The following is a 14,645-nucleotide window of genomic DNA, read 5'->3' as shown; positions in this document are numbered from 1 at the left end:
CACTAGTTATAACGATTTTCCAAAAGGTGGCCGGATACTGGAGACGGCCGCAAATAGGAAACACTAACTATATCTGTATTTCAAAATTCTGTAAAAATTTTTACAGAATTTTGATATACAGAATTTTGATGTACAGAATTTTGAAATACAGTATTTTGACCAACCAGAATTTTGCTATACAGAATTTTGAATTTCAGAATTTTGTTCGTACAGCATGTTGAACATACAGAATTTTTGACATACAGTATTTTGGCATACAGTATTTTGAATACAGAATTTTGCAACATACAGAATTTCCCCAACCCAAAGCCAAAGGCCAATCGAGTTGCCTCAAATTATTCTTCTTCTTAATTTATTCGTCACTGTTATGATTTTGATGTCCAGTCGAGGGAAACACATATTTATCATAGATTTCTCATACATCCTAGTTATATTGAATTACTACCATTTCTAGAACACATCAAAATCCTCTTTGTTGTAACACTTACTTAACATTTTAAAATATAATTTCAGGTGAAGAACCAGCAGCCATGCAACACTCTTGTGGTTCTACTAAGGGGGTTTCTTTTATCTGGGTTGTGTTATTCGCCTTTTTTATAGGCTCTTTTCCACTCCGATGACAGCTTTAAGGTTCAATATAAATATTAAAAAAAAAAAAAAAAAAAACCAAAACAAAATATATGAAAACCACAATTTTATCTCCAATAGGTTGTTTTATACACAAAAATATAATAATTATAATTAAAACTAATTCTTAATATACAAAACGAAATAAAAAATTAAAAAAAAAAAATAATTAGGATATATTTACATACATATAAAGAGGAAGAAAAAGAGAGAGAAAGAAAGAATAAAACAAAATAAAGAAGGAGTATGAAGGACACATACATATGAATTATTACGATTTATTTTATATTGAAATTTTAAGAAAAAATACGATACGTGTAGACAAAATTATTTAATTATAAAATATATCTTTAAGTTTGCTAGACATACATATTAGGAATTAAAAAATAAAATAATTGTTTTTTTTTTAATATATATATAAAATATATCAAACTTAAATAGATATATTTAATAAATATAAGTTCAATTATAAAATAAAGTAAACAAAATTAAATTAATAAACTGAAAATGCTTTAAAACAAAGAAAGCAAACTTTTAAGCACGCTCCGTAGTATACATAATATAGAATTAACTGTCCACGCAGGCTTTCAAAATTTTTCAAAAATCTATACCTGAAATAAAAATTTGCACCAATTGGATGTTGATTTTTTTTAAGTAATTTAGGTAATTTTTTTTATGTTAAAAGATCATTTATTAACAATCATAGCAAAATAATTTAAATACAGAAAATATTTTGAACAGTTAATTTGAAAATCTAAAATCCAATGTAAAGCCATTTTAATTTTCATAAAAAAAGAACAACATTTTTTAAAATTTAATTCTATGTTTTGTTTTTATGTTTTATGGCTGTGTTTTTTTTTTTGGCATTGCTATCCGTATCTGCAGTTGGCGTTTACATGCATTACAAAAACAACACGCAGCTGCCTATAAGAATAGAAGCTAAACCAAGCTGCGGATAGAATTTTGACGAAGTGTTTAAGTTAACGCTTTTATTTCTCTTGGTGCTTGCATATACATTTTTGTTCAGTGTTAATATTTGGGAAATCTTACTGCAGATATTCTTGCCAAAAAAAGACACGCCTATTAATACGATTGAATCTTGAATGTTCAAAATTTATCACTAGTTTTACATTAGGTATTAGTTTCAAATTTGTTGATTTACTTTGGATCCATGAAGGTTATTTTAAAATTTAAATCAGAATGTCTTCTAACAAATTGCAACTCAGTGATTGTTTTGTATGCAATATTTTAAAGACAATATTATTTTAATATTAATATTTTCTTTTTTATATGAGCTGGAATCAGTGCTGGGGAATTATCATCAACCCAATGAAAGGTTTTTTATGGAATACCTACTCGTTTAAAAACAATAGTTTTGTTTCCTTGGGTAGATGTTGAAAACTTCAAAATGATCTGTTAACATGTGGGTAATATTTTAATTTTGATTTAAGAATCATTCCGAGAAAGTTAACCTCATTTGCAAATGGAACCAGTGTTAATAAAAATTTTATTTTCTCATACGTTAAATCCAGATGGACTTACTTTAGTTACTCAGATGTTATCGGCCGTTTTGTCCATATTTTATTATCTAAATCATTTCTTTAATTTCATTGTAATATTGCGTTGATGTCAGTTAAGTAGCCAGAATCGTACTTTCTGTATGAAGTGTATAGTAGTAAGCAAGAGGCATAAATTATGGTACATTACCTTGTGGCACGCCTGCTACTATTTCTTTTAAGTTTGAATACCTACCTCTTTTTTAGTCTAAAATAAAATTCTTCTTTTTTTTCTATTATACGGAAATAGAAATCAAACAATAAACGTACTTAATTGAACCAATTTTAATTTCAAGTATTTGATTTTCCGAAGTTAAATTTGATTTGCAAAAGAGTGAATTTGGTTTGCAAAGGAATAAATTTACTTTGCAAAGTGATTGATTTTGTTTTCAAAAAGGTGAATTTAATGTATAAATAATAATACATTATAACATCAAACATTTTTAGATTACTTGAAAATTTCACCCAGCACTGTATCACAGGTACGAATACAAATACAGTTTGATAAACAAAATACCTAACTGGGGCAGCATTTTAAGATAAATATGGTATACTTGTTGGAAATAATTTCAAATATATAGTTTTAAGGAAAAATCGTTAATTTTAACTGAAAATAAGAAGAATTTAAATGAAAGTGAGTGAATGCAAGAAAAAAAAATCCAAGGAAGGTTGTTAACATAAATATTAAAATTTTAAATTTTCTATTTAAAAAAAAAAAATAAAAAATAAAAATTCGTAGCCCCCTTCATACTTTTTCAAATATTATATCAATATCTAAAGTCAGTTTAATTTCAAATAATACCATCCTATCGATCTCCTAAGACTTTCGAATTTTGTTTCGGCAATTTTATTTATATAGATATACGTTTTTTTTAGTTTTTTTTTTTATGAAATTTTAATTAACTTTAAAAATTACCTAAATGTATCTAGAGCTAGACTAGTAAGAAGATTAATGAAAAATATTGTTTTCTTTAATATATTCATTATTACGAAGTAATCAAAGTTATCAAACACTTCGGAACTTAAGTACCAATTTTTTTACTTTTTTAGTTTAAAATGCAATTTTAAAACTATGTTCGGAAAGTCAGAAAGAAAAGCCTTTCATTTTATTTTGTTAAAGGCAAATCAGTAATGTTGTTATACCGTTTTATATAGAAATAGGAAAAGATAAAACTTTGATAATTTTAATTGTTAAAGTACCTATATTTCGCAGATGTTTGCTTTATTAAATTAGTTTTGATTTAAACAATGTAATTTTTTAGGTGCCTTATTATGTAAGTGAATTTTAATTTTTATAAACCTTTCTTTATTTTAACACAAAAAATCAATAACCATATGAGTGAGGTTGAAGGTTGTGCAAAATAACAGTTAAAGGTCCAAGTTAGAACTCATAGCTGGAATCATTAGAAAAAAAATCATTAAAAATCAACTTTGTAGAGCTAAGAATTTTTGTTTTTCCTGTTTTCCTTGTGCGGATATAGAATAACCTATTTCTATATACATAAGAGCCATCTTAAAATTAAGTTAACCAATTATTTATTATTGGATTATAAATTATTATTTTATCAACTTTAAAATACATAATAAAAATGTATTAAGATCTTCTTTTATTTAATTTTAATGTTGCTCCTTTTTAGGTATAAGTACATTAAAATTTTAAGATAATATTAGCAGCAAAGCTGATTTATTAAAAAATGATGTTTTTTTTTTATTTTATTTTATATCATGTATACAATAGAAAATAAGAAATCTGGCGCAAATTAAAAGCAAGCAAAAATATAACTTGCTTTTTTAATGTATTAACAACAAGTAAAACAAAAGCAAAATATAAACTAAGAAAAATGTTTGAGTGAGAAAATAAAACAATACTTATAAATATTAGTATATAATTAGATAAATATTTACATGGTACCATTATGATGTATAACAAAAGAAAAAAAAATATGCATTTTTTTAAAAACAAATATTTAAAGAAACACAAAAAAAATATTAAACATTTTTGAACTCAAGCGGTTGTCTACCTATTTCCTTAACTTAAAACAAAATAAAAATAAAAAAAAAAAAAACAAAACAAAAAAATATAAAAGTTCCATTTTAGATTTTGCAAGCAGCAATAAATGTAATTAATTTTATTTTCAACGAAAAAGTACATTAAATTGTTGTTTTATTTATATTACATTTGTCAAGTTGTCTTTAGCTCACAACTCTTTTTAAATGAACATTTTCAAGTTATGACAAAAATTTATATGTGAATTATTTTCTATAAAAAGAACAGTTTTTTAATTGCGGAATGGTTCTTATCCTGATTCACTGTGGCGTATACGTGTTTTATTTTTGAAAATTCGAAGTGGCATTTTTAAAATGAATTGATTTAATTTTAATTTGGCGATTTTAAGTGAAAAGGCTTTAGAAAATACTAGTTATATGTTATTATGTTAGTAACATAAAAAAATAAAAATTAATAAAATTCCGGTTGCCTTGTTACTTTAAACCCCGAGTTTATAAATTGATTCAAATTCACTTCAGCCAATTTTATTTACGCTCCTGAGAACAAACACTAATAGTCTAAGATAACAGATTCAGCCGGGAGCAGATTCAGATTAATTTTTAATAGACGGTGTTAGTTGAGTAAATGGACGAAACTTTTACATCTATGAGGTCTGTGGGGTAGCTTAACCGATACAATGAAGATGTGCAAGGTACACTGAGGACTAAAAACGAAGTTAAAATATTAGAACTTACGTAGCCTGTCATCTATATGGCCTGATATCATATATAATTGTCTTTTTGGCAGGGTTCTAAAAAAATCAATTAAAAAAATTGCATTTGAAGAATATTAAATTAATGTATACCTACACGTTTTTTTTACATTTTTTTAATACAAAATATTTTTACTTGCAATAAATATTAATGCAATTCTTTTTGCTATTTGCAACTAATATTTTTTTTAAATTGTAATGGAAAGGAAATGCTTTAAAAAAAAATATATATATAAAAAATTGCAAACTTTTTTAAGTTTTTTTCCTACAGATCGAAAACGGTCTGTCAAATCGAAAAACCGTTAATGTAATAAATGAAGGTAATAAAAAGATCTACAACTTTTACTTCAAATTAATTTTTAAAAAAGCTCAAATAAAAGAGATACATATGACGAAAATAAGATAAATACCCTTTGACTTGCTTCAAAAAAAACCACCCTAACTCTTAAACCGAAGGTTTAATCGAAAAAACTTATTTAACATATTCTGTAGGAAATTCAATTATCTTTAAGATTGCTATACAATTTTTTCTGCTAGGTCCAATAATACGCGAGTTATGTAAAAAAGTAAAATAAATAAATTTTCAGAAAAACTGCATTTTCGGGAGCGTCTGCTGGGGGTTTGGCCGCACTTAAAATGTCTGTAATGGGTATTTTTGTCATCAGGGAGTCCACCGCTACAGGATGCGACTAGTTTTAAGTGGTTAACGTAAATAAATCAGTTTTCAGAAAAACTGCATTTTCGGGACCGTCTGCCGGGGCTTTGGCCGTACTCAAAATGTCTGCCATGGGTGTTTTTGTTATCAGGGAGTCCACCGCTACAGGATGCGATTAATTTTAGGTGGTTACCCCAAAGTCTAAAAACGCAAAAAAAAACGCATTTTCGGGACAGTCTGCCGGGGGTTTGGCCGCACTTAAAATGTCTGCCATTGGTATATTTGTTATCAGTGAGTATGTGGCGTTGGTTATCAGTAAATTTTAAGTGGTTACCCTCACTAAATCGATTTTCAGAAAAATGGTACTTTTGATGCGCTTTTTCTCGACAACGCCCCAAATAAATGCAGGCAGACTAAGGTATTCGTCATCACCATGACCCACGCTACCTCTGACATTCATATGAATCGGTTACCTCTCACGCAAGAAATCTGCTCCTGGCTCTTAGACTAAGAACATGGGCACTGATGCCGTAAAACTCACATATTACAATTATTGTCAATAAAATAAATTTGATTCTACTAGCCGTGTTTTTGTATTCATGTGGATCTCGATCAGAGGATCAATTTTACATGTAAAACAAATACAACAAGTAATTATAATCCTGCTTTTTATCAGGATCATTTGAATCATCAGTTGTAAGAACAGAATATGTCCAATTTTTTTCAGAAAATGACCTTTTGATGAAAATGGCATCTTTAGACGTAGACATATCTTCTAAGCAGAAAAAAAAAAACAAAAAAAAATGTTTTGGCTCTCGAAATAACGGGGATGAAAAATCTCATAAGTTTGAAGAAAAAAATAAATCCAGGATTTATTCTGTTCTTAACGGCCATATTATTCACAATCAAAAATATTCATATGACTAAATTTCTTTCACTAAGGGCAAATATTTGATCCGCGGATCAGCAACTTTTTTATTTGCGTAACGTAAACGACATTAAAACAACAAAGTTTAAGTGTTTATTTTTACTTAAAACTTGATGAAAAGTTTGGCTGGGTGAATATCAATTTGGGAGTTAAGTTTGCAAACACTTGTTAACTCTTGACAAAGAGTTATCTGCCTTTAAAGAAGTTTTTCATTGCAATAAATCCAATGTATTACTCTTTTACCTAGTTATAAAAAGTTACCATTTTTCATGGAATGCCCCTAATAAAGCTAAGGTGTAGTACTGATTCAAGTTCCATACATGTAAAAATAGCCACATCCATGATTGAACCGAAGTTGACCCGCAGCATATCCGCCGAAATCGGTGAGCTAAATTCCTGAACCAAGGCTGATCCGTATTTGTCCAACCGGCACTAAATTATTCATGATATTATATGATTTTGTTTCAAATGAATCAAAAAAGTGAAAAGAATGTTTGAAAGTGAAAATGAAAAAGTTTTTTTTTCGATTCACGTTTTCACAGAACCAGAATTGGCCCCCCCTGGATGTAAAAAAATTCAAATGAAATAATATTCACTACATCCAATTTTAAATCCAATTTCTTAAATCCAATCTTTTTAAAACCAAATAAATTTAAACTGCTCTCTGAAGGTCTGTTTAACTTTATAAATCCAGGTGTAAAATTCATTTTCACAGTGTTAAGTTGCTTTATGGCAAGTATGTTGATAAGGCAAAATAAAGATAAATGCAAATTATACAAAATTTATTGAATAATCACATGATTTTTTTTTTTTTTGAGTGAATAATATGAATAAAAAATTAAATCCTTGGATGTATGAAATTCGGATTTAAGCGATTCGATTTAAAATTAACTTTAATCCAAACTAAATCCATAGTGAATAATATGGCCATAAGATTCGGAGATATAAGGTATTAAATTTGTGTTTGCATTTTTATTTTTTTAACAGAGTGCATAGTATTTCAATTTCAAGAGTATTGTGTCAAAATGTTGAGTCGATTGGAGCAAAATTGACGAAGTAATGAGAATGGCCTGGTTCAACGCACCATCTGAACTTAAGTTCAGATTTTTTTTTAGGTTGAACGCAAAAAATCATCTGAATTTTAGATGACATTAACGAAGAATCTACTTTTTTTCTTAACTTGGATTGACTTTAAAAAAAGAACATTTAGGCCGTGTGTGAATTGCGTGTACAAAATTTTGACACTATTGAGGTGAATAAAAAAATTTCATATTTTTCTCTGCTTTTTTTTGCCATGAAACTCCTTTTTAATAAAAAAAAAAATAACAAAACAAAACCATCTGCAAAAAAAATTTAACCTAACTAAACCAGGTCCCAGAGCCCATTAAATTTTTAACAGTTGAAAATTTCTAATTCACCTCAACAGTGTCAAAAATTTTACACGGTGTTAACTATTTAACGCAATTCACACACTTTTCTGGTTTCACCGACGATATGCTGTTGACCAGAAAATGAACGTTCTTAAATAAAATGTGTTGGCTTAACACTTTAAGAGCCATTTAGTCATCAAAAATAAACCTAATAGCCTTTTCACACCAAGCCAAAAACGTTAAGTTAAGCCAAAGCCAAAGGAGTTAAGTCAAGAAAAATCTTTGTGTACATTTATAACAAAGTTTAATTTGTAAAAGAAAGTTGGAAATATTAATGTGATTATTTACCAAATGTGAGAATTCTTTTTGAGCTAATATAACGCTGTAGAAAAATGAATTTTCGTTTTCTGTCTTCCTCTTGACTTAACGCCTTAGGACCACTTTTTTTATTTTAAAATTAAAAAATTAATGCAAAAACAAAGGAGTTAAGTCAACTTACGCCCTTAAGTACCACAAAATTTTTAAATTTTTTGACTTAAACCCTTTGTACCGAATAATTTCTAAAGGAAGGAGATACACTAGAGCCATGGCGATAGGACCAAACGAAAAAGAAAACAAAACTGACTAAAGTCCAATAAAAATACGAAAATTGATTTTTTTGACTTAACCCCTTTGTACCCGTCAGCAAAGATATCATATCAACAAATAACAATAACACCGCAATAAATGTACAAACATTCGTGGAAAGTCAACAAAACAAACTTCAAGCGGAAATGTGCACCCGAACGCGCCTATAAACGTGTTCAAATTCGTTTTGTTTGATTTAAACACAAATTCGTATGTACTCCATTTCTCAAGAATATGAACATGTCTTTTTGGATTTTGACACTTGACGTTTATTTTTTTGACATTTAACTTTTGACAGTTCTTCTTAAAAAAAACACGTGCAGTTTGTGTTGCAGTTAAAATTTGCCTAAAAACAAAAAAATTTCTTTAATTTTATTTGTGCTATAAATATAAACTGGATAAAAATGGGAAAACCAAAAAAAGTCAACAAATTAAGTTCTAAATCTCAAGTTCCACTGGACAAACAAATGACACAAGGGAAAGTTGTAAAAAAGAACAGAGATAAACTTTACCTTCGTGCAGAAGAAAATTCAGTATGACCAGCATTTATACCTTCCAATTTACATATTTTTAATCAAAAACAAATTCTAGGTCGTAGATAGCAGAACAAGTAAAAAGATTTTGCAAGCTGCTAAGCAACAACAACTCGATCTAAATGAAGAAAACTTTCCCGACACTCTTGGTGCAAAACCAAAAACAAAGTTTAATTTGGGTCCAAATCTTCGTGGTGATGGGGACGATGACGAAGATGACATCCAAGAAAGCAACAATGCCATTTCAGCTGATGATTTCATGGATGATTTAAAGATCGATGATGACGATACTGAGGCTTTTGAACGTTTCCAAAATAATACAAACTCAAAACGTACTTTGAATCTATCAGAGATAATTAAACAAAAGATTGCTGAGAAGCAAGGTGAGCTTCAATCTAAACTGAGTGATCAAGGTTCTCTCAAGATTGAAGACATCGATAAAAGGTAAGAATGAAGATGATTCTATTCTATTGTCAACATTTCACTAATTTATTTAAAAAAATCTCATGCTTTATTGTAAATATGTTGTCGATTCGTTAGAATCTGGTTATTAGGAATATACTATCTACACAGGGGGTTCATTCCGTAATTAAGGAAAGCATGTGTGGTTTTTAGGCAAAAATCATCTTTTTTAAAAATTAATTGAAAATTATTGAAAATCTAAAAAATTATAATTTGACCCTCCCTAATACGCATTATCCAAAATTGTATTCAATTATGCAAGTTTTGAATTTTGGGTCAGTACAAAATTCATGCATAAGAAGGAAACTTAGAGACAAATCAAATCCTTTGTGTCTTCCAACGCATAAATGTAAGTGCACGTGCAACATTTTGATCTCATATTAACGTTTATGAATATTATTATGAACTAGATTATAGTTCTCACAGATTTGTTCAAAATTTTTGCCTACCCATTCAAAAACGAATAACTTCTCCAAAAACAAGACCTATTTAGCTGTCGTTTTTTTATTGACGATTATTGACTCACAGAAAAAAAAACAATTTCAATTTCGGGAGGCGAACTTTGGCCACCCGATTTAGAGGCAACTACTAGGTCACCTAGACTAATACGACTTCTAAAAGTATGAACACTTTTTGGGAAATATTGAATCAGCCATGATTGGGGAAATTCTTCTCTAATACCATACAAGTTTCATCAGGAGTTCCTCAAGGTAGCCATCTGGGACCACTTCTTTTCAATATATTTGTTAATGATATCCCATCTCTTCTTAAAAATGCATCTTGTTCTAAGAATAATACTTCTTATTCTTAGATCTTGTTTGATGTATGCTGATGACATGAAAATTTTTCTATGTATCAAAAATAGAATTGATCGGCAAAATCTTCAATATGATTTAAATATGTAGTTGCGTCCCACCAAGTGAGATCTCTGAGCGCTCAGAGATAAGTAATGTCGTTTTCTTTCACTCCAATGAGAGTACCCTTTTAGTACTTATTTTTGCACTTTTGAAGGTTTTGTGTTCTTTGACGCCACAAAAGTGTAAAAAAAAAATTACTCCGGAGTAATTTTAGTACTACGGAGTACCCCGGATTTACTCCACATTTTTAGTCAGATTTACACCGATTTGCACACGCACTTGCACACACACTTATGAATTTGAAGTTTGACATTTTAAAATTTTGTTTGAAAATTGAAAATGCAAAAAGTTTTTCTTTCAAACTCTTTTGTTATTAACAAAAAACAACCATTATGAATATATTTTCTACTGTATTATATTCCGCCAGATATATTTCTTCCATTTTTGCGTTAATTCTTCACTTTTTCCAAAATGAAATTGAAAACCGAATAAAAAAAAATTTCCGCCAGTGTTCTTCATCAATAAAAAAAAATCCTGTGCCATATAACCGAAAAATCCCATTTTTTTCTGCGTTGATGGGATATTTTTATTTTACAATTATAAAATCAAACTAAGGGTGTGTGTCAATTAGGCTGAAAAAAAACGATCAGAAGCATAATGAAAAATATACCAAAAGTAAAACTAAGTCCGCTTCTACACGAAGACGCAAAGCGCGAGACGCACATAAGAGCAAAGGAAATAAAGTTCGAAAAAAAGGGAAGGAAGATTTTCTACCGTGAGTCTCCGGTAAAAAAATTTGTGACTCTTTTTGACGTTTCTCTTTGATCTTGTTCTTTTTTTTTTGCTGTTCTGCTTTATTTCGTCGGTTGCGGAATCTGCTTCGTTGGTTGTGTATTATTTGCGAGTTGTTTTTTTTGTATATTTTGGTGTTTTTTTTTTTTGTAATTAAAATACATAGTTGTTTTTTTTGTATATTTTGGTGTTTTTTTTTTTTGTAATTAAAATACATAGTCTGTTTCTACACGAAGACGTAGACGCACAAGATGCACATAAGAGCAAAGGAGAAATCGATTTTTCTCTCTCTCTTGTTCTTATGTGCATCTCGTGCGTCTACGTCTTCCTGTAGAAGTCGACATACGAAAACAAGAACAAAATAAATCCAAGGAATATAACTGTCAAATTTTCGTCTTCAAAAAAATAATACGTGTAGAAGCGCGTGACGCACCGAAACGAAAATCAAAGGAAATTGGAAGATGATTTCTGCGCCTTCCGTCTTCGTGAATTATGTTTCATAATGTTATTAATATAAATTTTTCTTTTCAATTCATAAAATGTTTTCCCTAGGCCTGTTATCACTATTTTTTTCAAGGAAATTATCCATTTTTGCCTTGTCACACACACAATAACATAAAAAAAAATTACTCTCATTATGTTCTTTCACTCCAGAAAAAGGAGTAAAAATTTAGAGTACTCCTTAATAGAGTGAAAGAAAACGACATAAGACAAAAAATCTCAGATGAGCGCTCACATTTTTTTTCTGAGATCTCTGAGACGAACATTTTTTGGATTCAATTTCTCAGTTTTCTTTCTCTTTCTTTAATTTTTTTTTTTTTTTGTTATTGTTTTGATGTTTGTTTTTTTGGTGGTGTGTAGTTATAAAAGTGCTAAAAACATGCAAATTTTAATGAAAATTTAAAGAAAATGTTAGTATTTTGAGCTAACTTCACGAAATAACTTATTTTGAAAAAATTTTGTATCACAATTTAATATTTGAAGAAAAGTTGCAATTGTGTGAAGTTGAAGTGTTGGATTTGAAAAAAAAAATTGGATTATTGTGAGGAACTTGTTCTACAAAATTATTTTGCTCTCTTTCAATACGACATTGAGCCCTCAGAGATTTTTTGTTAGTGGGACGTACCTAATGTTTTATCTGATTGGTGTGATAGGAATATCCTTCCATTAAATATCACAAAATGTGTTTACGGCACATCGTATTTTAGCTCCAATGATCCACAAACTTTATGTTCAACCAGATTCTTGATCGTAAATCCAAGATTCGTGATCTTGGAGTCATTTTTTATGCAAAGTTGTCTTTTTTGTTACATATAGATTATGTAATAGCAAGGGCTTGGTTTCATCAAGCGAAACTGCAGCTAGTTTTCTAACCCTTATGCCCTGAAATCGGTGTACATGTCATTAGTTCGTCCGATTCTTGAGTATTGCTCAATTGTTTGGTGTCCTTCTACTTCCATCGGGATAACTCGTATTAAAAAAGTTCACAAGATTCCTAGTTACGCAACTGAAATGGAGAATAGATACTCCTTCGTATCAGTCAAGATGTGCTTTGATTGAACTTGCTGCTTTACAAAAAAGGCGTTCTGTTCAGTTTGTGCGGTTTGCCCATGATGTATTTTCTTTAAGTTATTTAATTATATTTTATAACAAAAATTATTAGTAATCTGTATGATTTATATCCGTAGATGAATAAATAAATAATAATCTTCTCCCTAAATCAAATCCAGAGTTCTTGAAATGTATGAAGGTGTCAGAGATGTAATGAAACGGTATAAGAGTGGAAAGGTCCCTAAGGCGTTCAAGATAATCCCTAAACTACGTAACTGGGAACAAATCCTCTTCATAACCGAACCACATAACTGGAGTGCAGCTGCAATGTTTCAAGGAACCAGGTAAAAACTTGATATAATATTCTAACCGATGAGATTTTCATATTCCATTTTTTTAGAATATTCTGTTCTATCTTATCACAAGCCATGGCACAGCGATTCTATAACTTGGTTCTCTTACCACGTATCCGAGATGATTTAAGTGAATATAAGAAGCTCAATGTCCATTTGTACAATGCCTTGAAAAGGGCACTCTTCAAGCCAGCAGCTTTCATGAAGGGCATAGTCTTACCGCTTTTGGAATCTGGTGATTGCACACTTCGTGAAGCAATTATCTTTGGCAGTGTTGTTGCCAAAAATCGAATTCCAGTTCTTCATTCAGCTGCTTGTTTATTGAAAATCTGTGAAATGGGCTACACTGGAGCAAATTCGATATTTATTCGAATATTCCTTGAAAAGAGATATGCACTTCCATATCGAGTTGTGGATGCAGCAGTTTTCCATTTCCTCAGATTTGAAACAGACAAACGAGTGATGCCTGTGTTATGGCATCAGAGTTTGCTTACATTTGTTCAGCGCTATAAGAATGATATATCATCTGATCAAAAGGATGCTATTCTAGAATTGTTGAAGTAAGTTCGATTTGATAATAAGCAATTTAAGCTTGAGGAGATAACATTTTATTATATATTTTAGGGTTCATGCACATCCTAAAATTGCTCCAGAAGTTAAACGGGAACTTCAATCGGCTGTTTGTCGTGATATTGAAGGTATGGAATGTGATAATGCTAAAGCAGCAGTTCCAATGGAGCAGTATACAGATGAAGATGTGAATTTTTCTTAAAAATTATTTATATATTAAAGTTATAAAGAAACAGAAGATTAAGGAGGTTTTTATATAAAAGATTATTAAGTTTTTAGATTTTATTTTTTGATGCTTTCACTTTTAAAGCTTGGACTGGACCTTAAACTGAATAAGTTTTGATAAGTACAAGATGGATATCAAAGCCTTAAAGTGAGTACGATGGGATGGCAAAAATAGAAGGAAAAGAAGTCTCGTAACATTAACGTAGATGAATGCCGCAAGCAACAAGTGCATATATAAACCTAATTGACTCCGTTACTATTGACAAAAGGATTCTTCCAGTATCTGGGATAACTAAAGTAGCCGAGTTGTCAATATAAACTAGCTTATGGGGAAGATTTAGAAAATTTGGGTATATTTAGAAAAAATTTATGCCAACAATATTTTATCGAAGGAAGAAACTGATAGACATCTAAGTGATCACATCTCTTTCAATACCCAAAAAGTGGGGCTGAGGTTAATTTGACCAGGAATGAAATCTGAATATAACATCCCTCCACCCTCAACTTAAGGTAAGAAAATGGTCTAAACTGAGCTAAATATTAGTCTCCTGAACAACGCCACTATCTTATTTCAACGAACTGAAGCACTACTACTGTTTAATTCCTGACAAAGGAAACCAACCTTCCAATCAAATTTTTACACTTCGACAGATTCTGAAATATTTATTTTATCAAAACTCAAATAGCCTTTTACAGTAATAGTAGGAGAGCCAGTGGCACATTTGACTAAGGTAGATCTTTTAAGGCTAAAAATTCTTACAGTGGTTATTTTTAGCACGC

The 14,645-nt window shown here is 29.8% G+C and overlaps 2 protein-coding genes across 3 annotated transcripts in view; both read left to right on the top strand.

The window, feature by feature from the left end:
* Window positions 1-677, top strand: part of LOC129909831 (neurotrimin) — a 137,977-nt gene extending 137,300 nt beyond the window's left edge. For both annotated transcript variants that reach the window (XM_055986938.1, XM_055986937.1), the window contains one exon: window positions 514-677. In XM_055986938.1, coding sequence (XP_055842913.1) covers window positions 514-620 — 107 coding nt within the window. In that variant the 3' untranslated portion in view covers window positions 621-677. The remainder of the gene's footprint in view (window positions 1-513) is intronic.
* An 8,142-nt stretch (window positions 678-8,819) lies between these two features.
* Window positions 8,820-13,878, top strand: LOC129910823 (bystin). The gene is made up of 5 exons (XM_055988394.1): window positions 8,820-9,055; window positions 9,114-9,499; window positions 12,897-13,061; window positions 13,118-13,630; window positions 13,695-13,878. The coding sequence occupies exons 1-5, from the start codon at window positions 8,927-8,929 to the stop codon at window positions 13,840-13,842; spliced, it is 1,341 nt and encodes a 446-aa protein (XP_055844369.1). The 5' UTR covers window positions 8,820-8,926; the 3' UTR covers window positions 13,843-13,878.
* The last annotated feature ends 767 nt before the right edge of the window (window positions 13,879-14,645 follow it).

Source organism: Episyrphus balteatus, chromosome 2 (genome assembly GCF_945859705.1).
Source record: "Episyrphus balteatus chromosome 2, idEpiBalt1.1, whole genome shotgun sequence".
Taxonomy (NCBI): domain Eukaryota; kingdom Metazoa; phylum Arthropoda; class Insecta; order Diptera; family Syrphidae; genus Episyrphus; species Episyrphus balteatus.
The sequence above is the reverse complement of the archived record's forward strand: the minus strand, read 5'-3'. Positions and strand labels throughout refer to the sequence as shown.

Excerpts from the sequence above, each read along its gene's own strand:
- LOC129910823 (XM_055988394.1), top strand. The coding sequence starts at position 8,927 with ATGGGAAAACCAAAAAAAGTCAACAAATTAAGTTCTAAATCTCAAGTT. Across the intron at positions 13,062-13,117 it reads GCAATGTTTCAAGGAACCAG|AATATTCTGTTCTATCTTAT; the intron begins GTAAAAACTTGA and ends CCATTTTTTTAG. Across the intron at positions 13,631-13,694 it reads GCTATTCTAGAATTGTTGAA|GGTTCATGCACATCCTAAAA; the intron begins GTAAGTTCGATT and ends TATATATTTTAG.